The sequence below is a fragment of the Rhagoletis zephyria genome, unplaced genomic scaffold (assembly GCF_001687245.7).
Source record: "Rhagoletis zephyria isolate East Lansing unplaced genomic scaffold, Rhagoletis_zephyria_1.1 Rzeph_scaffold_00064, whole genome shotgun sequence".
In the NCBI taxonomy this organism is placed as follows: Eukaryota; Metazoa; Arthropoda; class Insecta; order Diptera; family Tephritidae; genus Rhagoletis; species Rhagoletis zephyria.
In genome coordinates this window covers 238,501-264,492 of record NW_016157148.1, presented here as the reverse complement: position 1 = coordinate 264,492, position 25,992 = coordinate 238,501, and the positions used below count along the sequence as shown (strand labels likewise).

Genomic DNA, 25,992 nt, shown 5'->3' with positions numbered 1-25,992 from the left:
CAGCCCTGACTGCGTGCCAGTGCATGGATTTCTAAAAAAATTAGAAGTTGATAGATTAAAAAAAAAAAACAAGATCAGAATGGCGAATTCATAAACGGTCGTGTTGTGCTTAAAATTTGTAATTGTAATTTTTATTTTGGTACTCCTGCTATCACTTTTCATTAGTTCGCCGCGGGATAAATTGTAATTTTTATCAAACAACAACAGATATATTTCACGTCAACAAAATATTCAACAAAAAAACCTATGTTTACATACAACTGGACCCGAATCACCGCATCCGTGATCGAATGAAACTCTATTCGAGATAAGGTGGTTTCATATGTATACGATGATAGTACCACCGCCTTATATGAATTTTCCTTAATTCGAATCGAATGAAATAAAATGACAGCAGTTTTCTCTCCAATACAATCTGAAGTGAAGAAGCAAACTCAGTACCGAAGTTTGAAAATTTCGAATCGAATTTTCTTCGATGATGGGCTCTGTAATAATTTAAAGGAGGCTCAAACAATTACTCACCGCTACAAACTTTTTTAATTCAAATTAGATTTGAAATGGTTAATGTTTGGAACCTATTCGTTGGACAGCCTCCCACACAAACTTATTGCAAACGAAAAATACTTACCTAAACAGCTGATAGGGATGCAATTTCACTTTTAAATTGGTTATGCTCAGAGTTAACTTTTCATTTTTATTTAAGGTGTGCCCGATGATAAAATATGGAAAAGATTGGCATGTAGATTTTTAGACTTTGTTGTTTAAAATGGTAGAAAATATAATATAGCTAAAAAGTGAGTAGATCTACCAATAAAGTGGTGAAGTCCGTGCACTGGCCACCACCCAAGTGAAAACTCTCTCTAGAACTCATCATTTGTTGATCAGCAAGCAACGGTGTTGGTTGGTTGAGTTTGAGAAAATAGAAATAGCCTATTAAACAATTTATCGCTAAATTTATTATAGACAATTTAATGTAAACGAAAGAAATCATCTGTTATAGCCAACAATAATCAAAAATGTCTGCATTCGATTTAAAAAGTTTGGAAGAGTGTCTGGAGAAGCACATACCACCAAATGAACTGAAAGAGGTGAAGCGTATTTTGTATGGCGTTCCAGAAGAGTGAGTCGAGCAAATTGTTAATGCAAAGGTTGTCCTAGTTATATACATATGTATATGAATGTATATACAAAAGAATGTACATATATTTTCTTATACTTAATTTAACGAAACAGCGGAGATTGTAAAAATATTTGTTGTATAATAGTGAATTTGATAAATTGTATCTGCGTAAATTGTACAATTATCGCGTTATCAGCAGAGACTGCATTTAAATGCTATAAATTTAAACTTTATCCCGCTATTTGGTTTTCATTTTGATACATACTAATTAAACAAATTTATTATGAATGTGTATGTATGAACTGAGTAGTTGAAATAATAAAAGTGATATACTTACATACATACATATTTGTTTACGTATACATATGTATAATGTTCTCAGATAATCTGCGGCATACATACATCCATCTATGTATGTATGTACATTAGACCATACTAGAAAAAAAGTTCGCCCTACACAAATTATTATTATTTTGTTGCCTTACATCGACAATTTTTCTGTTCCAAAGTCAGCACATAAAGCTTACCAAAAATCTTGAATCTTTTGTTAAACTTTTGTGATTATTTTATTATAACTATTCAGATTTTTTTTTGTCGAACATAGCTGCCACGAGAAAAATTTAAAAATGTGACTCTTAGGTTCGGCAAAAAAAAATAAGATTTCGAAATTTCTTTGCAAAAATACCCTAGACGCAGCGATGTACGGCGAACTTATTTGTTTGAAAAAACAAATTTTAAATTTTCAAAAAAAAACAATATTTTTCAATCGTAAAACTGTGGTTCTCCTCAGTAGACTTCAAATATTGATATCCATTTGTTTATTTAACCATTTTTTATGATTAAGATTTTTTATTGGTCCTCCCATTGCATTTTCAAGGACCCATAAAATATAGTCACCATGAAAAAATTGTTAAAGGAACAATCGGATATTATTACCGGTAATCTCCTGAAGATAAGCAAAGTTTTCCGATCGAAAAATATTGATGTTCAAGAATTCTACATTATTTCTACGAAAAGTTGTTTTTTCCCCATATAAAATACATTGAAAACTTTGAGCGCTTTGAGCACACCCTAATTTTTTTTTTTTATTTCAAAATAAAAAAATAGGGGTATAATTTTTTTGGTATAGAACAATCCTAGGGGCTGGCGGCATTAAAAATGCGACCTTATTTTTTTTACATACATTTTTGGACTACTTTAATGTATATGTATAAATGTTGTGTTTGCTGAGACCGCTTTTTCTACAAGATAAATTTTCTCAAGTCAAGGAACGATCTTACCAAGGCGAATTAATATAAGGTGATAGCAGGAGTACAAAAACAAAAATTTACATGTATTTTGTTTTTGCTTTGGCGGCATAAACTGTCAAAATCTGTAAGAGTGTGTGTAGAAATTCAAACAAAATTTTTCAATTTGATATCAGAAGCCGTGCGGCGAAACACATACACAAAATCAGCTGAGCTAGTAACACCACCTTATATAAATTCGCCTTGGATCTTTCTAAATTTTTTTTTTACAAATTTCGTCAACACAAATTGCTCAAAAGTACATATATAAGCTTTTGCTACCTTTTTTAGGAATGCACAAAAACGCCTAACATTTCTTCATCATTTACAGCGATGTGCTAGAACTGCCTGAAGCTTCCGTTTCCCTAGCTTCCGATCATGATTTTGAGATAAAAGGATATCGTCTATCTGCGCAGAAAGAGCAAATACGCAAACCACGCATAGTGCGCGTGGGAGCTATACAAAACTCCATTGTACTACCCACCACTGCTCCGGTGGACAAACAGCGCGAAGCCATTTGGAACAAAATACGCATCATAATCAAGGCAGCTGCCAAGGCAGACGTTAATATTATTTGCATGCAGGAAGCATGGAGTGAGTTCAAAGCTATAATCTAAACATTTTTTATATACAATCTGCTCTTGATTCTTATTTTTTTTTTCATTCCACTAGCAATGCCCTTTGCATTCTGCACGCGCGAAAAATTTCCCTGGTGTGAATTTGCCGAAGAGGCTGAAAAGGGTCCAACAACACAAATGCTACAAGAGCTGGGCAAAGCCTACAATATGGTTATTATTTCATCGATACTGGAACGCGATACAACACATGGCGACACCATCTGGAACACTTCGGTGGTGATCTCAAATCGGGGCCGCTATCTTGGAAAACATCGTAAGAATCACATTCCACGTGTCGGCGACTTCAACGAGTCCACCTACTACATGGAAGGCAACACTGGCCATCCAGTTTTCGAAACAGACTTTGGCAAAATAGCAATAAATATCTGCTACGGCCGTCACCATCCACAAAACTGGTTGATGTTCGGCTTGAATGGTGCCGAAATCGTATTCAATCCTTCGGCTACAGTGGGCGCACTCAGCGAGCCGCTTTGGGGTATTGAAGCGCGCAATGCAGCAATTGCAAATAGCTACTTCACAGTTGCAATAAATCGTGTCGGCAGCGAGGAATTTCCCAACGAGTATACTTCAGGCGACGGCCAGAAAGCGCATAAAGTATTCGGACCCTTTTACGGTTCATCTTACGTGACGGCACCGAATGGCGCACGCACGCCGGGCTTATCACGCAATAGGGATGGTCTGCTCATCACTGAAATAGACCTGAATCTGTGCAGACAGGTGAAAGATTTTTGGAATTTCCCCATGACACAGCGTCTACCGTTATATGCGGAATCCCTCGCGCGTGCTGCACAACTCGACTTTGAGCCGCAAGTCATTAGGGAGTAGAATCTAAAAAGTTTATGCAAATTGCGTGGTATCTTGTCTAAATTTGCTAAATAATTAAGCAACAGCTTTGCGTTTGTGTAGATAGTTTGTTATTTTTGCAAAATATATTTGAGTTTTCGTATACATTTAAATTTGCACAATTTTCTCTACAGATCTACTGTGTAGTAACCTTCCAGACGTTTAGCCTCTCGTATACCACTCTCTACCGCACCATGCACCGTACCGAAATGAGTTTCATGTGTAGCTTCGCCAGCAAACAGTATTACCGGCTTAACGGCCAGACCTCCTTGCAGATGCGTTTCAACGAGAAAGTTAGGCGCTTCGGCGAGTACGGTTATGGGTTGCGCTAACTCAACTGCACCTGTGCACAGCTCTTCTGTCTTCAGTGAACGAAACGAGCTTGTGCCATAAAAATTTGGATTAGTATCCCAAACAGATTTGATAAAATCTATTGGATCCGGTATATTGCATTGCGGCAAGAAACGCCTCAACAAATACATACATCCTTCCTTAACCTCGATATCTGGCATTGTTTCTACCTGAGGAATTTGGGAGCCAACTAGCCAGCCAACTATTACGCAGGGTTGATTTGCAACCCTATAAAAGCCATAGATATTTTCCAGCCAGGCGCGTGCGCTTTCGCGTAACTCCAAAAGATCTTCTTCACGCCAAAGCATGGCTAGGCCCATCCATTTACTGTTCCAGAATGGCGTTGGAAACTCCAGAAATAATTTCATAATGCTGCCATAGCCTATGCCTTCGATTGCACGCTGTTTAGATATCGGCAACTCTGGGTTGAACAATTGCGCTGCATTTCGTTTTAGTACGCCCAATGAGACTGTCACTATGACATGGTCTACCAGAAATACAGCTGAGGTGTTCTCACAAGTAACCTGCGCTTTGAAATCGGCACGGTTCCATGTGACCTCTTTCACGCGTATGCCGAAAATAATTTTATCCTCTAGCAGCCCCAAATCGTTACCAAATTCATCAGCTTCCAAAAGAATACGTAGGTACTCTAGAAATCCATTATCGAAATGCAATAAATAATCACCATCACATGGAATGTAATTTTCAAAACCCTGTGCGGACATTTCCTCAACTCCTGCAGCTGTCTCAGACCGCTCGATTTTTATGAAATTCTCGAAGAATTCTCGTGCAACGGCGCGACTAATGTCTTCGTATTCTTTACTCGTTATCATTTCATAGAAATTCTTGCTTAAATACTCGCCAAATGTACCTTTAAATGAAGGCAGCTCCTGATGGCGCTTTGCAAAGATTTGTACCAGCAAAGTTTTAAGCTTTTGAACTACATCATTTGGCAATAACTCACCATCCGAGCGAATGCAATCGAACTTTGTGTAGATGTGAGTCGAAGAGCCCAGCGTTACTTTACCACTAACTGTTTGGTAAACAATATTACCCTTTTCACCATGGCACCATTGTGCGCCTAAATCGATGGTATTGTGGCCAAATGACTTTGTAAAAATACGTCCACCGATTCGATTCTCCGCCTCGATGATAGTCACATACCGGAAACCTTTTTTAAGCAGTGACACAGCGCACGCAAGGCCAGCAGCGCCAGCGCCGATAATGAGAAAGTTCGGTTCCGATGCTATTTTGGAGCCCGAATCTCTTCTAAATCTATACTTCTCGAGAAAAGCTTCACTGACTTGGCTAGAAAGACTGCCATCGATGCTTGTATCACTATGTTTAGATTTTGTTAGACACATTGAAAATTAAGAAGTAGTAATTTTTTAATAAATAAATACATAAGTTGGTGTCAAAAGAATTTCCATGACTGAGAATTTCTAGTAACAAATAGAATATGATTGATATGTAGTGAAAATTTAACGACAGAAACGTTGTGGGCGCCATAGACGGTGCGTCTAACTCGCGAGTCATCTGTGTACGTGTTGTATCGCACTCGTCTACACAAAGTTGAGTCATTCCTAGTTATGTCATATTTATTTTCACTAACATATCCAAATGGATTCGCGAATGAGATGCACCGTGTATATCGCCTATAAGTAAACATGTATGTAAATTTAGGGTGTTCTTAACGGAAATCATCGAATACCCGAACTTTGTCTTCCAATATCTTCCGTAAAAATCAGCTCTTACCAGCAGAACCGGCATGGCGCGGCACCTAAAATTATTATCTTTTATTAACATATTGCGGTTTTATATTTCCAACAATCATTACGGGAGCTATTCCAGATTTTCAGTGGTACGTCTATCTGCTCTGATTATGGCTTTGTGTCCGCATTGCGCTCTTTAATAACCTAACTAAAGCGTTATTTTCGTAACCCTAGAAGCTATAGGCCTATTAGCTTAACATCATGCTAAAATGTCTGGAATGATTAGTAGAGTTGCAAATTCATAAGGAGGCGCTCTCATCACGGCTTGCAAAATTTTCTTGCCAGAATTAGAAATGCCATCCAGAAGAAGAAGTTCGCCTTGGGCATTTTTGTAAACATTGAGGGCGCGTTTGACAATGCCACCTTCGATAGCATATACAACGCCCACGGACTTTATTTCCTTAAAAAAGGAAAGAAAGCCCTCGGGCTTTATTTCCCTTTCGAAGGGGAAAAAGCGCCAACCGAAAAAAGGCAATAAAGCCCGCGGGCTTTGTTTTCTTTGCGAAAGAGCAATAACGGCCACGGGCTTTATTTCCCAAAGAAAAGGGTGTGGGTGTTATTCCGTCTGGCTTTATTATACTGAAACATACCAATTATAATTTTTTATTAAGATCTGAAGGCATACATATGCTTAAATTGCAATGTATTTTAAACGAATTTACCTATTTTTGCATACAGTAGTTCTGAATTGAATTCTCTTTTGCGGTATACGCACAAAATCGAACGGTATTTTTGCCAAAAACTGATAAGCGAACTATTGGAAATTAAAGGTAAATTGTTATACTCTTTAGCCTTCAATGCGAAGCGCATATTTGTTCTAAGCTTTTTTAGGTTTTTCAGTGGTGGCGTGATAACGCGGACGGTGGCGTCGTGGGATGGCGCCAACGCGGACCTTATTTCCTCGGGTGTTATTTCACTGCTCCGAGTTGATTCTGTACTGGTACATTGGATTCGTTCAGTGCCGGCGCAGCGGGTCATCAAAATTCAGGCAGAAGAGCGTCAATATGTCACGTGCGGAGTTAATAGGGGGATGCCCTAAGGGTGGTGTGCTTTCCCAATTGCTCTGGTGCCCGGTAATTGATTCTCTTCTTGTCACTCTTAATGACTCTGATATCTACGCTCAAGCCTATGCGGACGATGTGGCCTGTCTAGTCACGAGCCATCTCTGCCGGCTGTTTATAAGAAAGTACACACAACACTGAATTGTCACTTGGTGTAATCGAAATGGGCGAATCTCTAAGCCAACTAAAACTAGCGTTATACTCTTCTCCTGAAGTTAAGTATCTAGTAGTATTTACTAGTAATTCTGGATATAAAATTATCGTGAAATCACGTGGAGAACAAGACCTCGAAAGCATTGGCAACATTTTGGCAATGTAAACAGGTCTTTGGCAAAGCGTTGGTTCTGTCACCAAAGAGAGTCCTCTGAATTTATACCTTACTGATCAGGCCTGTAATCAGCTTTGCGTCAGTGGTATGGTGGAGCAGACTCTAAATCAATAGCATAGAAAATATGCTTGTTAAACTTCAAAGAACCATTGCCGTGTGCTGTACGGGAGCTTTCGGTACGACACCTGGCGCTGCTCTTGATGCAATGCTGCACTTACCATCACTATGTGTCATCATACGTGAGGATACCTTAAAGACCACTTGCAGACTAAGAAGAAATAGATATTGGCATACCACTAAGCGAGAGTGAGTTATATAAGTGTAGACGTCTCTAAAATGAGCGACACCCTCAACAAACTGCATACTTAAAATCGTTCTAAGAATCTAATTAAAAAACTTACAACTTTTAAGAAAGTTAGTTATTTTTTTTTTTAATATAGCAAAACGTTTTAAACTTGATTTATCAGATTAACTATTTTTAAAAAATAAATAAAAATAAATAGTAAAGAAACAATAAATAAACTTCTCAAAATGTGTGGGCGGCGTGATAAGCACTATAGTCGGAAATCGAAAAATAAGCATTTAATAGTTTTGCCATTCCATTTTATTGATCTCATAAAATATACATATTTTAAAATCTACAGGCCCTATTCGAGTAAAATAACCCCGAATACATACGTATTTACATAAGGTTTTTATTAATAATCAATAGCTGCATTTTCAGTATATTTTTAAAAGTGTTTCTCTGCAGAAGTCTTGAATTATAAATATTACGTTTGCGCGTTAATAAATATATTTTGCAAATATTGTAATTATTTTTTATTATTAAAAAGTATGAAGATTGTGTAACAATCAGGCTCAACGTTGTTTCATTAAAACTTTAAACTTATGTGCGTACATATGTACATGTATATGTACATATCTCAATACTTACAATGTATGTATACATATGTCTAGTATTTCAACCATTATTTGACATTCAATTGTAAAAATGCACCTAATTATATATATTTTTGTATGTATGCAACTATGTACATATATAAGAAGACATATTTCACAAATGACTATAGCGCCTTTTTTTGTAATTCCTAAATTGCATGGCAACAATAATTTGAGCGGCTGGAAACCGCGGCTTTAGTTTTTTATTTGCATATTTTGTAATATTGTTTTTTTTTTTGTTTTTGAAGGCCGAATACGAAATGAAAAATAATAAATCCGAATTAAATAAGCCAATGTTGAGTTTTCGAAAATTGGTAAACTGAAAACTTGTAACATAGAGTGTTCATTTCTTTTTGAATACTTTGAGGCTAGTACAGGTAATGAAAAAATTAATTTACGGCACTCAGGGGGCAGTAGAGTCGCCGACATCTGGGAAACAAAGTGGTCAACGTTCCTGAACCTCAACGAAAGTTAACCAACTCTAGCATTAACACGTGGTAGTCAAAATCAGAAAGACTGCGCTCCATCGCATCTCAAAAATATTTTTACAGACGGTTAAAGTTTTCTCTTTTTGGGGAAACATTTTATTATTTTTTATGAAAAAATATATTTTGTAAGTATTTACTCTTTCTCCTGGATTCGTAAATTTTCGTGTTCGGTGAAGCCTAGTAGAATTAGATGCTTGGCATTTTTGTGAATCATTTTAACCCTCTAACTGCCAGGACTTAAGGCTTTTAACAAATTTGTTATTATTCTTTATCTAAGACAAGACTTATCGTTAAAGACGTTTTACATCTTTAAAAACATGTTTAAAAATCATATGTTTTTAGGCAAGAAGTGGACGCTTTGTCCCACTGTATAAAATAAATGCAGTGAGGTTGAGCGAAATCCACTATCACGCGTGGGAACTAAAATTGTTTGAGCCCCTAAAATGGCTGTGCCTCTAAAATGAAAAAAAAAAAAAACCTTGACGACCCTTGTTTGCGAGATAACGGAGATTACACAATCCTCCGAGTCCCGCAAATCAAGTTTTACATTCCAAGCGTCCAGCCTTAGAGTATTCGTTACAAAATCGTCCGTTTTTCGTAATTTGACTGTACTAAAACCGGCGCTGGAACTTATGATATTACAATATCTAGTACTTTATAGTGAAATATTGAAAGAAATTAGTTGTAGATATGTACATTAGACTGAATCAGAAAAAACAAGTTCGCGTAGACCGTTGAGTCTTAAGTATTTTTGTAAGGCAAATGAGAAAAAAAATGGCTTGTCGGTCGTCTTTTTACATTTTTTTCATATCCTCGGCATTTACAGTCTGATCCTAAAGCATGGTATATCGATGTTATCTCGAGAATAAATTTTTTAAGAATTTATCCACCAGATCTCAGTACCTACCTACCACCCTAACGTATCACCCTAGTGTCAGTAAATTAAAACTATTTAAAAATCATTTAACTCTTGCTAAGATTATTAGATTCCACGTCGATATCGATTTTTTTGGCGAAGGTAGAGGTTGCCTTTTCTAATTTTTCTTCATACCTGCGCCATTTACAGTTAGATCTTGAAGTATGGTTCATATGTATGTATGTCGATGCTTTTCTCCCTGGGATAAAATTTTTGTTCCAGAGTTGACCTCAAGTATCCAGTGCTAGTACTTACCCACCCCATCTCAGTTCCTACCACCCTAACGTAAAACCCCAGTGTCAGAAAATTAAAACTATTCAAAAATCTTTAAACTTTTGCAAAGGAAGTACTTTAATTATTCCAGTAGAACTTTAAAATAAAAAATTGCCAAGTGTATGTAGGTGTAACCCAAGATACGGCCTAAAAAAATAACGAGTTTTATTCGACGTTATCTTGCCAAAATGTGTACTATAGACTCAGGAGTGTACGGCGAAATTTTGTTTTGTTTACTGATAAGGTGGTTCGGTCTAATGTACATATATCAATTGGCGCAAAATTTTTGTATTACATATTTCGAAATAGTATGGTAGTTTTTTTCTTGTTAATATTTTGAGCAAGTTTATATGAGACCATGAGAGCCAGAGGAGCATATCTACAAAAAAATTTTTTAGTAATACATATGTGAAAGCAGGTGCTATGAAAAATAAATATGGTCTTTTACTGAGAAGTTCGTTGCACCTAAGTGATGCTTGCAAAGATAGTAAAAGAAAAAGAAAAAGACGTGCCTCGAGCTGTTACCCTTACGATTCTAGTAATGCAATTTATGCTGTAACTTTTTTGTATGTCAGTTAGGCTAACCTGGCTCTAAAGACCTCACATGTAGTTATGGACTCCATATTGTGTTACTTTAAATATTGTAATGACACTCTGGAAGTTAGCGAGTCTTTGAAAGATCAGTAATTAGTGTTTAATTTAAATTATTTATAATATATCGGAAGCTTAATTGTGTTTCAAAATTACCGCCTAATGCAAGCATGTCTTTAGTAAATAGCAATTACTTATTTAAATATTTTAAGCGGGGGATATACATCGGAAAATTTTATAGATTTATATTTTTCAATTTGCATATTCAGGACTTTGAAAGCCTACAGAACTGCAGAGAGTCATTTATGAGTTGTGGGTACTTTCGTACACACTCCTTCTCAAATCACTCTTAGCTGGCGTTCAAAGTCCTAAAACTGTTATAATTGTGCCTTCGTTTTCGGCTCTTTTGTGCCATTTCGCGGCATGCCGTAGAAATCCGCCAAACGCTTCGCTTCACGCCAGCCCGCCTCCACTGCGCCATGTACCGTGGAATAGTAGTGATCGCTGGTCGCTTCACCGGCAAATTGTACGATCGGTTTATCACAACGTGTTTGTGGATAGAGTGGATTCGCATTCGACTCACCGCCATTACTTAGCGGCGGGCTCGTAACGACGGTGAGCGGTTGCGCCAATTCGCGTGCGCTTGTGCCCACCTCTTCGGTGTACATGGAGCGAAATGAGTAAGAGCCACGGAAGTTGGCATTCGTATGCCAGGCTGATGTCTTGAAGTTACTCGGATTGGGTATGTCCCATTCTAGGAACTTACGAAATAAATACATGCAACCCGCAAGCACCTCATCCTCCGGTAAAGTCTCCATATGACGTCCATTGGCGCCGATTATCCAGCCGCTTAGTATCTTTGGCTGATAGCTAACGCAATAGAAACCGAATACGTCCTCAAGCCAAGCGCGTGAAGTGCCGCGTATTTCATTGATATCCTCCTCGCGCCACAACAGCGTGAAACCAGTCCAGTCATCAGGCCAAAATTTTTCGGGAAATTCCATAAAAATCTTATTCACAGTGCCAAAGGCCAGACCGTCGATGGCACGTTGCTTCTCCACTGGTAACTTTGGTTCGAACAGTGTTGTGTGCTGTTCCTTGAGCACACCCAGCGACATGGTGAGTATGACATGATCGGCAATAATCACTTCGCCATTATTGCACTTAATGTCCACACAGCAATCATTGCGATTCCAGCGTATTTGCGTTACGCTTCGCCCCAGCAGCACGCGTTTTTCCAGCACGCCCAACTCATTACCCAACTCGCGCGCTTCTGTTATCAAACGTAGAAATTCAATGAATCCTTTATCCTTCCAATTTAGTAAAATATCGCCTTCGCATTCCCAGTATTCCAAATAGCCACGACCCGACACCTCATCTAACGTATCTGAGGCCTCCACTGAATTTTCGAATTTTTGATAATTTTCAAAGAACTCTTTCGCTATCGCCATGTCGATATCCGAGTTTTCTGGTCTACGTAAAGCCTCATAGAATTTATTAGTTAAGTAGCTGCCCAATGAACCATTACAGTTCCGTAATTCCATTTGTCGTGTCACTAAACTATCGTTGACGATATCTTTCAGCCGCTGGCTAATACTTTCACAAACTACCTCTCGATTTGAGCGGATGCACTTATAATTTTCATAAACATCCCTCGTCGATTCCAGTAGCTTATGTTTATTTGCCAACTCGTAGATAATATTATCCTTTTCGCCATGACACCATTGCGCTCCCAAATCAATGACGTTTTCGCCAAACGGTATGGTGTGCACCCGCCCGCCAATGCGCGGTTCAGCTTCTAGTAGCAGCACATTTTGAAAACCGAAGTCCAGTAGTCGAACAGCACAGGAAATTCCAGAAACACCTGCGCCGATAATCACAATTCTGGGACTCGTACTGCTAGTCATTACCTACGGGTTGATGAGAGCTCTGCAGGCGGCAACAATTGCAGGTGGAAGCGTGGTAGAGGCTGAAATGAAAAGAGAAGGAACAAAGATCAGTAAAAGTATTGATGCAGCTTGAATTTACGTGTAGTATAGTGCTTATTATAAATACTTGGAAGACACCCACGTATTGACGAGGTTTGAGTTTTTTTTGGTTTAAATTTAATTATCAAAGTACCATATAAATAAAGGTTTCACGCTTTGTACAAAAATAAAAAAACAAGTAATTTTTTGCAAAAAAAAACGACTGCAATTCTCATATAAAAAAAAAAAATATATATATATATATATATATACATGTAGTATTTATATATATATATATATATTCCATGATCCAATGATCGGATCTAAACCAGATTAGTATGGGACCTCTTTGGAGACTTTATTGATGATTTTCCGCATAACTTTGGACCACGCCAACCGATTTCGAAATTTCTTTTCAGAGTCTCAAAGGTGGTCCCGAACTCCCCAAATTTTTATATGAGAATTGAAGTCGGTTTTGTTTTTTGCTTAAAAATTACTTGTTTAATATATCGAAATGACTGATGATGACATTTTTTCTTTTCTAGTTTAAATTTGTTTCTATTTTTAGATTTTATTGTTTTAAAAAGAAAAATCCTTTTATTTTAATTTCGTTGAATTTTTAGGAACTTACTTTATTTTTTCTTTAACTTACATTTTTTTAATATAATTTTCCTTTAATTTTAAAATTTTGCATTAAAAATCTTTTTTAAATTTTATTTATGTACCCATTTTTGCTTTTTAGTTGTGTTTTTCCGTTCAATTAATTTTTTGGTTCAATTCTTAGTTTTTTCTGTTTCAAAAAGAAAAATATACATCGTACATGTTTTTAGTTACATACGTTGAACTTTATTATCTTATTTAACTTTTTTCTTTAATTAAATTTTTTATTCTTAGATTTTGCCATAAAACGTATTCTTTCATATCTCATTTATGTAATTGTAAAGAACTGATTTTTTATTAAATTTTTTTTCTTAATTTCATTTTTCTTAATTCAGAGATTTTAATGTTTTAAAAAGGATGGGTTTTTAATTTAATTTTTTATTTTTTAGAATTTATTATTTTAAAAAGAAAACAATTTTTTAATTTCTTTTAATTGCATTAAAAAGAAAAGTATGTATATATTTTTAATTTCTTTTAACCTTTCTATCTTTTTTTCTTTTTAGTTCTGTATTTATTTTTGGCTTTTATTGTTTTAAAAAGAAAAATATACGTAAGTTATATTTTTTTTTAATTTCGTTTAATTAAAAAAAAAAAACTCATTTCAATTTCATTTCAATTGGATCCGGAAGTAACGGATCTACTGTGATTTAGTGATTCGCCAGGGATATCAAAGATTTCAGTAAGGGCGAGAGAAATACTTATTACCAGGCATGGCATCACAACGGGCTTTCGACCTAAGTGTGCCACTGCATGATCTTGTGTACTTTGTGGAAGCTGTGGAACTTTTATTTATGTGGTTTCTGTTCTAGATCGAACTATGTATATTTCAAATTAAAATTCTTAAAAATATTTGTTTTGTGCACTGCATTAGCTGCGCTTGATTGTAGTTGGCTTAACCAATGAAATAGTGGAAAAAGCAACAAGAATTCACAAGGCGAACTTAGCACAGTGCATAGGCAACTGGCTGAGTTAGTGGGATCGTCGGTTCGAATCCTACTGAAATAAGTCTGATGAGGAAATTTGGGGATTTCCGAAATAGCTATCACTTCTACCATTTTTTTCAAATTATTGTTGCTTTTCCACAATAAGGTTTCATTAAAAACGGCTTCAAGCTCAATAAAAATTGTTGAATATTTTTAAAAATAAATAAATAAACATAAGTGGCTAACAATATCATACATATGTACATATGTATTTTGAAATGTTTCTATTAAGCTATTAATTAAATTGTTTTCAGTTTTTGGGCCAGTGGCAACCCCTTCAAAAATATTTTATAAACTAAGCATTCTTAAACATTTCGTTAACCTTTTTCATTAAGACGAATTTGAGATTTTTAACATGTGGTAACCCTCTTCCAAATTAATTTCGAAATAAATTTGTTTAAACATAACTCATTTGTTGCGCGTATTCCAATATTTGATTTAAATTGTAAATTAAATTAATTTTAACTTTTAGAAAAGCTGGTTACTCTCTCTGCCAAATATTTTTGAAATAAATCGGTATCTAATCTCTTTCGTTTGACGCCCAAATTTTTGTAATATTTTATTTAACTTAGCACCATTTAGCTTTATAATTTATCTGCCCTTCAAACACATTTTTTAAGAACAAAAAAGTGGCAACTCTCTTTAAAAATATCCGCAGCAAGTTGAGAGTTAAAGACGATGGCTTCTGATCTTCTTCTTCTAATATTCGCGGCTTGCGTTTTGATGCTCCCGCCTTCGAATTTTTATTTTTTCGCGTTACTCGAAATTTACTTGCGTGCGTTTGCATTTGATTTCATTGAGCGAAACGTCAAATCAAAATGTCACGCAGAAAAAATTGGAAATCGAGTTAGCTTCACACACATGCCGTTCAATTTCGGTTGGTCACATACAAGTTGTATGTGCATGCTAAATTTTTGACAGTAAATTGGCGGCGTGCGTGAATATTAGGTTAGCCTGTTATCCAGAAAGTTAGAAGGAAGGATGTACATTTTTGAATGCCGATTTGGTTAACGACTTTATTCAAAAATTTAAAAAGCAGTGAAATTAGGAATCGAATCCTCAATAACGATTTTTCCAGAATACGACACAAAAGAAAACGCTTTAGTTGCTGGGATTACTGTTACATCAATTGGAACAAGAATTTATCTAATTAATAATTTATAGTATTTTGATGTTTTTTCCACCGGCATCGTTGGTAATTTTGTTAAGCTGCATTTATTTCCTTAAGCCAGCTTACATTAAGTGGCATTAAAGCACCAAGAACGCACATAAATACACTACTACTTGAACCTACTAAATACACATAAATATGTTTGTATAAAAATTGTGCACTTTTCCACTCATTGAAGACTTTTCTTTTTTCACTTCACTGAATGCTTAATTTTCCACATTATGCACACAAGCGACAAGAACTTGATTAAAACAACAAAATGTTGCAACAGTTGCAGAAAACCAAATATAAAGCAAACAGTAAAAAAAAAACATTATGCAAATACGTATTGTGTACACACTTATTTATATATGTATAAATATGTGTGCATTTAGCTTTATTCAGCTTTGGTGCATTCAGAATGGAAAAGCACAACCGAAGTATTTTCCTTTGAATTTCCCAACAAAAGGGCGCGTGCATGTAAGTAAGTATCTACTTATGTACATAAATTTAACACATGCATAGGTATGTATGTACATAAGTACATATGTAAATGAAAAATGTGCAAGAGCACGGCGAGCCTACTTTTTCTTGCTTGAAGTGTATTCATTTGTTGAAACAATAAATAGTAACTACGAAAGGTGTAACGCAATGTAATGCGCATACAGAGGTGACAGTGACCACAGACTAGTTGAGTCATGTATTGGGTAGCATGAAAAATCCCTTCTAGGAAAATCAACAAATAGCCACGTTAAATTGCTACCAATAGTTTTTGGTACATACACAGTTCGTGGAGCTCATCTTTTCCTCAAAAGAGGCATATTAGCCATAGATGGCAAGAACATATACATACATATACTTATATAGACAGCATACATTTTCCCTACCAAATTTTTCTCAGCTCGACTTGACAACAAAAAGCCCAAGCATTATTTTTTTAAATGTTATACAGAACTCGCGGAAAATGCAAGAACTTTTCATCGAAATATTAAATTTTTCAGTTTTGTAGACCATTCAATTTCAGTATCATAAAGTACAAGTTTCAAGTCGCTAAATACTACCGTTGATATTTTACAGGTCTTACAGGTACACAATACACCCAGCAAAAAATTCTCAAAAACCAACAATCTCTTGCGGCCTGAAACTTGAACCTTATTTTACTAAAATATTCTAATTTGTTTTTATTTTTTACATTTTCCCGTGTTAAGTATGAAGTTTAAAAATGGAGTCTCGTGGTTTTACTGTTGAAAAGAAAAGAAAAAAATGGTATGGAAAATAAATAAATAAAATTGCCAGAACGTCAGGGTATGCATATTTTTGACGTTGACTGTATGTAAGTATGCATGAAGTATGTGCATATATCACTTTTGCCAGCTAAAGCGCAGTAGTGGGAGAGAGCCTGCTAGTTAAGTCGCAAATTGACGGCAACTTGGCATACATAATATTAATGGCGGGAAGTAAGTTTCGTCTTGTTTACAAACAAATTTAGTTATAAATGTTCACTCATTGACAATGACGTAAAAAAATATGTAGTTCCTCTCAATATGAAATATGAAGCGGCAAAAATGAATCGTTGTCAATTCATTGCATGGTAAATAAACAAAAGCTTGAACTTGTCATGACATATTCTCACATATTAACGGACTTTGGCTTTTTTATTGTATTTTATAATTTAATAAAAAACAAATATTGTCGTTGCAATTTTTCTGAGAAATATACGAACATATCGCACATTTAATAACACAGGCCAACAAAAAGGGGAAACCATTTTGGTGCCGCAAATGTTAAGGGCCGTTTACATACGACTTTGCTCGCTTTGCTTGATAAATTTGAACTTTAAGGCCAGTATGCAGCTCTCAAGAAAAGCGAAAAATCCGTATAAAATGACGTACAAGAAAAAGCTAAGAAATTTTCTTGAGTCAAGTTTCCTTAAGGCAGTACGCAGTTCTTAAGAAATTTGGTATGCTTTCTACTACGGGTTTCTAAAGTTTTTTTGTGAAAAAAGAGCACAAGACAACCCAGGTTTGCAAGAGAAATATATGCTCGTTCCATTATTTCTTGAGGAAAAAGGCAACAGGCTCAGATGTAAAAATTCCTTGGACACACACATGAAATAATGGCAATTTTTTCTTGACCGTTTTCTTTAGAGCTGCATACGGACCTTTAAAAACAAAGCATGTCGCGTAGAAGGTATGCTACAATATAAGCTTTGACAGCTTCTGTGTTCTCCTTTTCCTTCTATGTTTCATAAGTTTGATCTGTTCATACACTTGGTATACCAAAGTACAGATGGAAATACATGCATATATCTTTGCCATTTTCGGGCTGAACATACTCTATTTATCAAGCTTATAAGTTGTATGATGACCCAGCCAGCAAGTAAACGTAAATTTTGCGAACCTTATGTTTTACGAGGGATTCTCGAGCGGTGAAAAGTTAGAGAAAGGCTCGTAAACGATAAAACCAAATAAGTAAAAAAAAGTGGCTTGTAGTAATTTGTCAGCACAAGAAAAAATTTTCATTCTGTTGGAAATTTTTCTTGAGCCACAATATTTTATAATATATAAAATTCGCATACGAATGCTTTTCCGATCCGTTTACGACTGTTCGTAGGCGCTCGATAATTTCAAGCGAAAAAGTACTCGAAAACGAATCGTAAGTGGCTATCATAAACGACTTTTTAGCCGGCTTTTCTTCGAGATAAATATCCGGTTACGAGCTCGTTTACGATGATTTTGCTGGCTGGGGAAATCTCCAAAAAAGGAGAATTTGGAGTAAAACCTCTATTTTATTAAAAGTGCAATATGTATGTATGTACTAATTTGGAATATAGAGAGCGTTCAGTGATAATTTTTAAAAGGAATATCCTTGATTTGGGAGAAAGTATTTTAATTTTGATATCACTTTTTTCAGTGCAAAATTAGCTCCACCTACGGATATAAATAAATGTATGAATATACATATGTATGTAGATATATGCAAATATATAAGAATGTCAACAGAATTTATGGGTAAACAAAAAAGCAATCCACTTCGCACATTTCCTTTGAATGTTACGAGGTCAAAGTCACATCACATCAATTTTTGAGCCAAATGTGGTTAAAATAACATACCACATGCATAGTATGTATTTAGAAACTAGTCTGTTGAAATGGCAAGTGACAGTACATAATATTGTATACATGTTAAATTGTATGTACTAAATAGGGTGATTTACTCGGTTTTTCCAAACCGGTTTCAATCGGCTTTTTGCATAATTTTTCCCGGTTTCTTGGAAATCGAATAAACCAAGTCTTTACCTAGGTTTTTTACTCATATACCAGTACCTAAAAATTCCAAATATTCATTTTATTGAAAATGAAACTGAATAGAACAGTTTTATTAATTTTATATCTGAAATTTTCCACTGCCGAAAATTAATTAAAACAAGAAATTTTCAAGAAAAAAACAAAACCGACTACAGGGTTTTATTGATCTATTCTTAAAAAGATCGGTGAATCGCATTAAGACTGCATTGATCGCCCATTTTTTGTTTTTTTTTTTTGTTTTTACTTCGAAGTTTTTTTGCCTTGTTGGTTTCTATTTTTGCAGTCCTATTGTAACTTCGGTCATGATTTCTGACTAGCAGTTTCTCAGTGTTGCTGTAGGGCATGTTATGTTAAATAGACTCGATTTATCCGGGTTTTTCCTATTTAAATATGTGGAAACATTTTTTTTTCAAATCGCCATTTTTTATTTTTCAAAACCCGGTTTTCAAAGAAAACGAATAATAGAGCGCCCTAGTAAACACTTTGCACTTGTTATGCATACTATGTTTCTCGGTGCAGATATACAAACACACATTCCTAAATGCTTGGCAAAATTCATAAAGCTCGCCGGCAATCATTTTTTGAAGAGCCCTTTTATATGTATGTATGTACGTGGGTACCTGTGTATTTGTATGTAAATACATATAAATACAAATATCTACAGTATACCATATTTATTATCTATTTTTAAAGTCATTGTTGTAGAAAATGTTGGGAATTCTCTTAGATAAACTTGAACACTAGAAAATAACGAATGAAGGGCTTGAGGCTAAGTGAATGTCATGGCGTTCATAGATGTACATTAGATCGTACCAGAAAAAAAGTTCGCCGTACACCCTTAAGTCTAAAGAATTTTTGCAAGGCAATTTTTTAAACAATACTTGTGTTTTGTTCGGACGTAGGGGTATTATTTTTACATTTTTCGAATCTTAAAATATGATATATCTACCGATGTTCCTGCCGCGAGAACATTTTTTTGTTCCAAAATTCATTACCCCGTTTTAGTACCACCCCAATATCAGGAAATTAAAGCTCGCCAAAAATTATTAAACTTTTGCTAAGGAAGTATTTCGATTATGCCAGTAGAACTATTTTACAAAAAAATTTTATTGCCGAATATTCTTAGGCACCTGTGGAAAATATAAAAAGGCACACCCTAGGTTCCACCAAAAAAATGCACGGCGAACTTTTTTTATTCTGCCTTATCCTGAGTTTCGCCTGAAAAAAAAATTCATCCGAAAATTTGTCATTCGCCCATAGTAAAACCATGGACACCAAAAGTGAAGAGTTAACCGGTTCGGGGAAAATGAAACTCATGATAAGGCTGATTTGCTTGTAAGATGGAATGGCTTAATGCACATACATATGTATTAGGGTGTTTAATTTTTAGCGATAAATTTTTTTCTCTTCATAGAATGTTAACTTAATTTCTAATGTAAGAATAATAAATATCGTCTTAAAAGACGTTTAATATAAATTATTATTAACATTTATCTTTCCAGCTCTATAGCTCAACAACTTTTTTCTGTAGCAAATTTCATGCCCTACAAAACCTGTACAATCTTTTTCACAAAAACCCCGGATTCTGATATCCGGTAGACTGCTGCCCTTAATACATAAATTTCGCAATAGTGTTATTGGGTGTTTTGTTTAGCATACTTATGACCAGATTATCTGCTTTTCGAGCTGAACTAACCAATACTTAGTTACAATGCAATACAAAATGTCTCCTCTGAAGTCTGAAGTTATAAAATGATCCTGTAATAAAAATATAACTTCTCCGTCTGCAACCCTGCTTTATTGAATATTTTTGGTAAATAGAGGAGAAACGTTCGACGTTGGAACAAGTAAGAGGGATTTGAAAAATTTCAAACTTGTCTGATTTGTTCGACCGTTAGTGGCGCAGTTCGCGATGTCGTTATATGAGGGTATTTTGAACCATTGAAGTGAGCACATCACGGGAAATTGCAACTAAAATTAAAATATATAAAGATAGGAATAGGAAAACTAGAATCATGGAAAAAACCACTGGACAAGTAGAGGGAAGTAGACAAAACTGCCACGATAGAAACTGTAAAAAAATATCAGGGCATACGAGCCTGCTACCGGCGGAAATTTCAGACTTCGGTATCAATACTGAGTACTCATTCTGGCATCGAGCTCATGGTATCGATACTCCTAAAGTATCAGGGAAAAAGTATCGATACTATTCAGTATCTTACTCATTTGAATAAGTTTTTAGGGATACTAAAATTATTTTATTCTTCAATCGTACATATATCTAGAAATTTCCTGAAATTAAAATAATAGAAATTTAAAATATTTGATTTTATTTCATTGCAGATCTTACTTTCACGTCAGAAGTAATTTTAACGTTAAATGTACATACATACATAAATGCATTTTTGTAGCCTATTCAATTTTAGTAAAATAATATGCAAGTTTGAATTAAAAGTCAACGGTAGTAGGCTACAAAAAAAATTAAATAATTTAAAAAGTGTGTTTTTTAAAAAGTATTCGATACTACGAGTACTTTGCAAAGTATCGAGTAAAATCACCAGATAAGTTATCGACTATTAAAGTACTCATTTTTATACCCTCAGTATCGATGCTTACTCAATATCGATAGTATCGTTCGAACCCTAGCCGCCTCGCTCTCGCTAAGCAGTCTCTTCAGTCACCTCTCAGAAACGACATAGTTCGTTCATAAACGTGACAGGTGCGACAATTGTCGATTTTTCTATAAAATTTCAGAGCCAGAATTGTTGCCGCCTTTTTTTGTTTCATATACGCTTGTAGGTAACTGAATTTTTTTTAGAAAGCGACAGTGACAATACTGGAATATTGTCGATAATGGTGCTGACAATTGTCACTCTGACAAAAATGTCACGACAATAGCGACAAAACTAAATACCTTCGTTGGAGGAGAATTTTGTAAATTTGTTTATATGGTAATTGCGCACATTTCATTAGTTTTCATTAATTTGAGTATTACATATGAGTTACATAAAAATGTCTTATGACTGGCAAACATTTTGTCAATGGCAATTTTAAAACCCGACAATGAAAATTTGTCACTTTTTGAATGGAATTACTCATGGAATTGAAGCGGTGGTGGCAATTACTTTTATGAAACAAAACAACCACCAATCTGTCGGATTGTCACTGACGATACGAAAAATGCCTGTCGTTACACAATTATCACTGTCGCGTTATGAAATAGGTCCCAGATCCCTAGCTTGTGAAGGTGACCTATTACCCTCTCTTTGGGGAGGTTTGTTATTGCTCTGTATCTTGTAAGGTTGTAGCCTTCTAGTAGGCATTTAGCCTTGCCTAGACCTGCAGTGTTACACCAGTGTTGGTTTCTTAGCCTGTTCCTCTCCTTCCTGAGCTCTTTCTTGATTGTGCTAGGTCCGATTGCAAGGAAGGGCTCAAGTCCTATACGTGACGAGGCAGCTGCCATTCTGGCTAGCTGGACCGCTTCCTGGTTGCCAGAAAGTCCTATGCCTCCTGGACCCAAGTTAATTGGATGCCATTGTACTCCGCCAGGATGTTATCAATGCACTCAAGAGCCAAGGAGGACTTTAACTCAAATAATGAGAGGGCATTGAGTGCCGCCTGGCTATCGCTCAATATTAAAATTTGCTCATTACGGTAACTTGTACGTAGGTTAATCTCTGCACACAGACTTATCGCATAGACCTCCCTTGAAAGATGATCGGGTATACTCCCATGGGTACCAAGACCTCTACACTTGGTCCGCAGTTGCCTACCCCAATGCCGTCGGGCGTTTTGGAGCCGTCTGTATACCATTGCAGCGAGCTCGCTTGTATGTGACTCTCCGAAAGAGAGGTGTTCCAAGTAGCTTTACAGCAAAGCTATATTTTAAATTTCCTGTCAAAATCAACTGACCTGGACCTATAACCTCTGCGTAGTGAAGATATTAAGCATTATTACAGAGAATTTAACTTAATAAACTTATGTTCAAGTATTATAAAATAGTTCACAAAAGACTCGAAAAATTGGCTTATTAAATATATCACAAGTATTTGAACAATGCAATATATCATATGTACATATATTGCACTGTTCAAATACTTGTGATATATTTAATAAGCCAATAATAAAAAAAAAATATTTTGGTTTTTTTTTTAAATTTTGGTACTCTTCTTCGTAAGCAAAAAAAGAACTAAGTGGCAACTGTGGCTTCAGCGCCTGAGTCAGCATACAATCAACCAACTAACCAAACAACAAGCAATCCTACTAGCCAACCAACCAAGCAACAACATATTCAACATCATCAATGACCTAAGGGTGGGTAACTCAGCAAATTTATAGGAGTTGACTCAATGACTCCAACTCACTTTAAGGAGTCAGCTCATTCAACTAACTCATTTGACTCTTTGTATGTTACACTCATTCGTATCGTAGACTCGTTTTGAGGCATAGATGCGGTATAGCGGCCGTTGAGATAAAACAAAACTTTAAAGTGGGCGGGGTCAGCTCCTTTCTACTGATTTGAAAGGTGTAATTTTTTTTGTGTGCAAATTAATAGGGCGGTGCTAGGGGGAGGGTAAAGGTGGAATTTTCAATATTTTCAAAAGCTTATATTTCGAAACCTATTGTACCGAATTTCAAAATGTGGATATGGTTGGAAAGGCAATTGATTTGATATGCACATCTTTATATATCTTACATACATACATATTTCGAGAAAAACTAAAAAAAAAACGAAATTATAAGAATTTGTGAGATTTGACATAACACCCGCAATACAAAATACATGTGGTTGTTGTTGTTGTATTCTTGCCACCACCTTGTATAAATTCGCCTCGTGCAAAAACAAAATGCAAGACTTTGCCATGCTAAACACTGTGGCGAAGCGAGAGAGTTATATGGACAAATATGAGCCACTATGATTCAATTGATTCATGTGAGCCCTACGGCATCAACTGAGTTACTGAGTTACATTTTTTTTGGACAGGGAGTCTGAGTTACCGCTTCACTTATAGGAATCAACTCAATAACTCAACTCTGAGTTGAGTTACCCACCTCTACAATGACCTTCAGTAGAGTGTGTGCATCTCACGACAGGCTTTTGCCGCCCAGCAACTGCTACCGCACAAACTATGCAATTTTCTATGCAATCGAGAGATATCCACACTCTAAAATTGCTCTATTTGTTTTTGTTAATTCACTTTTACTCTTCTTCCGTATGTTATGTTTTGCGCATTTTAACCCCACTCATTCACGTGCTCATATTTAACAGATTGGGTGGTTGCTTGGCCACAGACAAGCTACGTACATATATGTATATCTATGTATGTATGTACATATATGTATACTCATACCCAGTAGGACTAGGTTGGTTGCAAAATGTATTTATAGCGCGGTTATTTTACCACTCAGAAGTAGTTCCAAAAACATGAAGTCTTTAATTCACTTCTATACTTGTGAAAAAAGAATGCGATTACTTTTCCACGCAGATACCTATTTACTAACTTTTCATACAGAAATTAAATGTACTTCAAATTTTCTGAAGAAATTAACATCATGTCGGGACCACATACATTCTGCCCTGCCCGACTGAATATGTTTGTATGTATATATGTTAAGATGTATCCACAGACACGCACTTTATAAAAGTTTGCTGCATACTTTAATAGTATTTTAATAAACTCACTTTATTTCAAAAACCGCGTTACTTGCACTTTTCTAAATTAATATTTGTGTTTATAAATTTTCAATTTGTTCACATGAATTATTAATTTTTATAAGTAAGCAAAAACACTTTAATCGAATGAACACGTTTCCGCAGACACCGAAGCACGCTTTTCTGTTGCTGGCATTACTCTGCCGTACCAGAGAATTTTTCTAGCTATTCTCTGCTGTTACTGGCACTCTTCAGCGCCGTCTGCTGAGTATGGCGGCGACGAATTAACAGCGGAAACGAATAGAGCCAAAAATGTTAAAGAAAATGTTCGACGAATCGAGGGAATACAAGAATTTCGGTTATTTTTGAGAGTTTTTTGTTGTCGTATTTGAAGTGCATTGTATTTATTACCTTGTAAAAGGGCTTAAAAAATTTGAATCGATGATAAGTAACTCAAGTACAGTTGCCTTGGTAAATTATTACCAAAATTGGTAGAAAAAATTTACGTTGGTAAAAAGGTAAATTTTTTCTCATTTTGGTAGATCTTTGTAAAAGTATTTTGTTTGAAAAACAAAACTGATATTTTGTTCCCGCTTTATTTTTCATAGTTATCTTTATGTATATTATAAATTTATTTCCAAAAGTGTAGTCTTCTTTATTGCATTAATGCTTTAGTGCATACTTTTTATATACATACATACATAAGCGAACATATCGTTCTACATTCTTGAGGAATTGTCTAAATATTTTAAATGTTTCTTTAAAAAAAAATGGACAGGTTTATTTTACATGCTATAGTTCTACAAGAAAAATATTAAAAAAATCATCGCCAGTTCTTAAAAATGTCAATTAATAAATTTAAAAAAAATTCAAAAGACCGGTGGCATATATATTTTTTTAATCAACGTAAATTTTTAGCTGCACATTGTTGGTTACACTAAAATACAATGGGCTAGAAAACTGCACACCGAAAATGGTTCAAAAGATTCAGAGTAAAAAGTGCAAAATTTTGACGAAATGCTTTTGAATTTTTCGAAATGTTGTAAATAGCTTGATTTCTTCATTTGTACGGGTTTGGTTAAAGCGCAAACAATATTCATATAAAAAAAAATGCTAAAAAATGTTTACTTAAAAAACATTGTGAATATTAATAAAAATACCAAGCGCTTTTTTGAGTCACTGTATTAGCTTATTCTATGTAACTCCAACTGAAGTTTTTTAAAGATGAAGTTTAGTTGTTGCCTTTCGTTTCATCACTTTCGCTTTTGGTTTTTATTAAAGTAACTAAAAAAAAGTTATTGGTAGATATTTTCCAGATTTGGTAGATTTTTTCCAAGTGGATGGTAAATCTTTTTTTCGTCAGTGGCAACATTGCTCAAGTACCTATATATCGTTACCTATAGAAAGGCCCCATGATGGGCCCCATGATTCAATAATACAAGGTTAGATAATTATTGACAGCTGCGGTTTGACACTCCCTTACAAAAGGTTGCATTTACGAAGGACAGAGAAAGGGCAAGAATGCAATCCCTTGTTGCGAAAATGGTAGTAGAAAAGTACGCAAAGTAGGCAATTAGTAGTGAAATTCATTTTGTAAATTCTAATGTATTTGCAGGAAATCTGGACTTTTAAACGAAATGTTGAACGTAATATTGATATATCTAC

General features: G+C 35.3%; 3 protein-coding genes across 3 annotated transcripts; 1 reads left to right on the top strand and 2 right to left on the bottom strand.

Moving 5' to 3' along the window:
• Positions 1-837: 837 nt before the first annotated feature.
• Positions 838-4,000, top strand: pyd3 (beta-ureidopropionase pyd3). The gene is made up of 3 exons (XM_017626275.1): positions 838-1,120; positions 2,738-3,000; positions 3,079-4,000. The coding sequence occupies exons 1-3, from the start codon at positions 1,017-1,019 to the stop codon at positions 3,867-3,869; spliced, it is 1,158 nt and encodes a 385-aa protein (XP_017481764.1). The 5' UTR covers positions 838-1,016; the 3' UTR covers positions 3,870-4,000.
• LOC108370846 (spermine oxidase-like) lies at positions 3,933-6,492 on the bottom strand. Its single transcript, XM_017626268.1, has one exon. The coding sequence runs from the start codon at positions 5,600-5,602 to the stop codon at positions 4,016-4,018; it is 1,587 nt and encodes a 528-aa protein (XP_017481757.1). The 5' UTR covers positions 5,603-6,492; the 3' UTR covers positions 3,933-4,015.
• A 2,073-nt stretch (positions 6,493-8,565) lies between these two features.
• On the bottom strand, positions 8,566-24,513 carry LOC108370834 (spermine oxidase). The gene is made up of 2 exons (XM_017626247.1): positions 24,358-24,513; positions 8,566-12,575 (listed from the first exon to the last, which is right to left on the bottom strand). The coding sequence occupies exon 2, from the start codon at positions 12,511-12,513 to the stop codon at positions 10,984-10,986; it is 1,530 nt and encodes a 509-aa protein (XP_017481736.1). The 5' UTR covers positions 12,514-12,575; positions 24,358-24,513; the 3' UTR covers positions 8,566-10,983.
• Between the last annotated feature and the right edge of the window lie 1,479 nt (positions 24,514-25,992).

Bases quoted from the DNA above. Each gene is read 5' to 3' on its own strand.
- LOC108370834 (XM_017626247.1), bottom strand. From the start codon at position 12,513: ATGACTAGCAGTACGAGTCCCAGAATTGTGATTATCGGCGCAGGTGTT.
- LOC108370846 (XM_017626268.1), bottom strand. From the start codon at position 5,602: ATGTGTCTAACAAAATCTAAACATAGTGATACAAGCATCGATGGCAGT.
- pyd3 (XM_017626275.1), top strand. From the start codon at position 1,017: ATGTCTGCATTCGATTTAAAAAGTTTGGAAGAGTGTCTGGAGAAGCAC. The intron at 1,121-2,737 runs GTGAGTCGAGCA...CATCATTTACAG, and splicing joins TTGTATGGCGTTCCAGAAGA to CGATGTGCTAGAACTGCCTG. The intron at 3,001-3,078 runs GTGAGTTCAAAG...TCATTCCACTAG, and splicing joins TTGCATGCAGGAAGCATGGA to CAATGCCCTTTGCATTCTGC.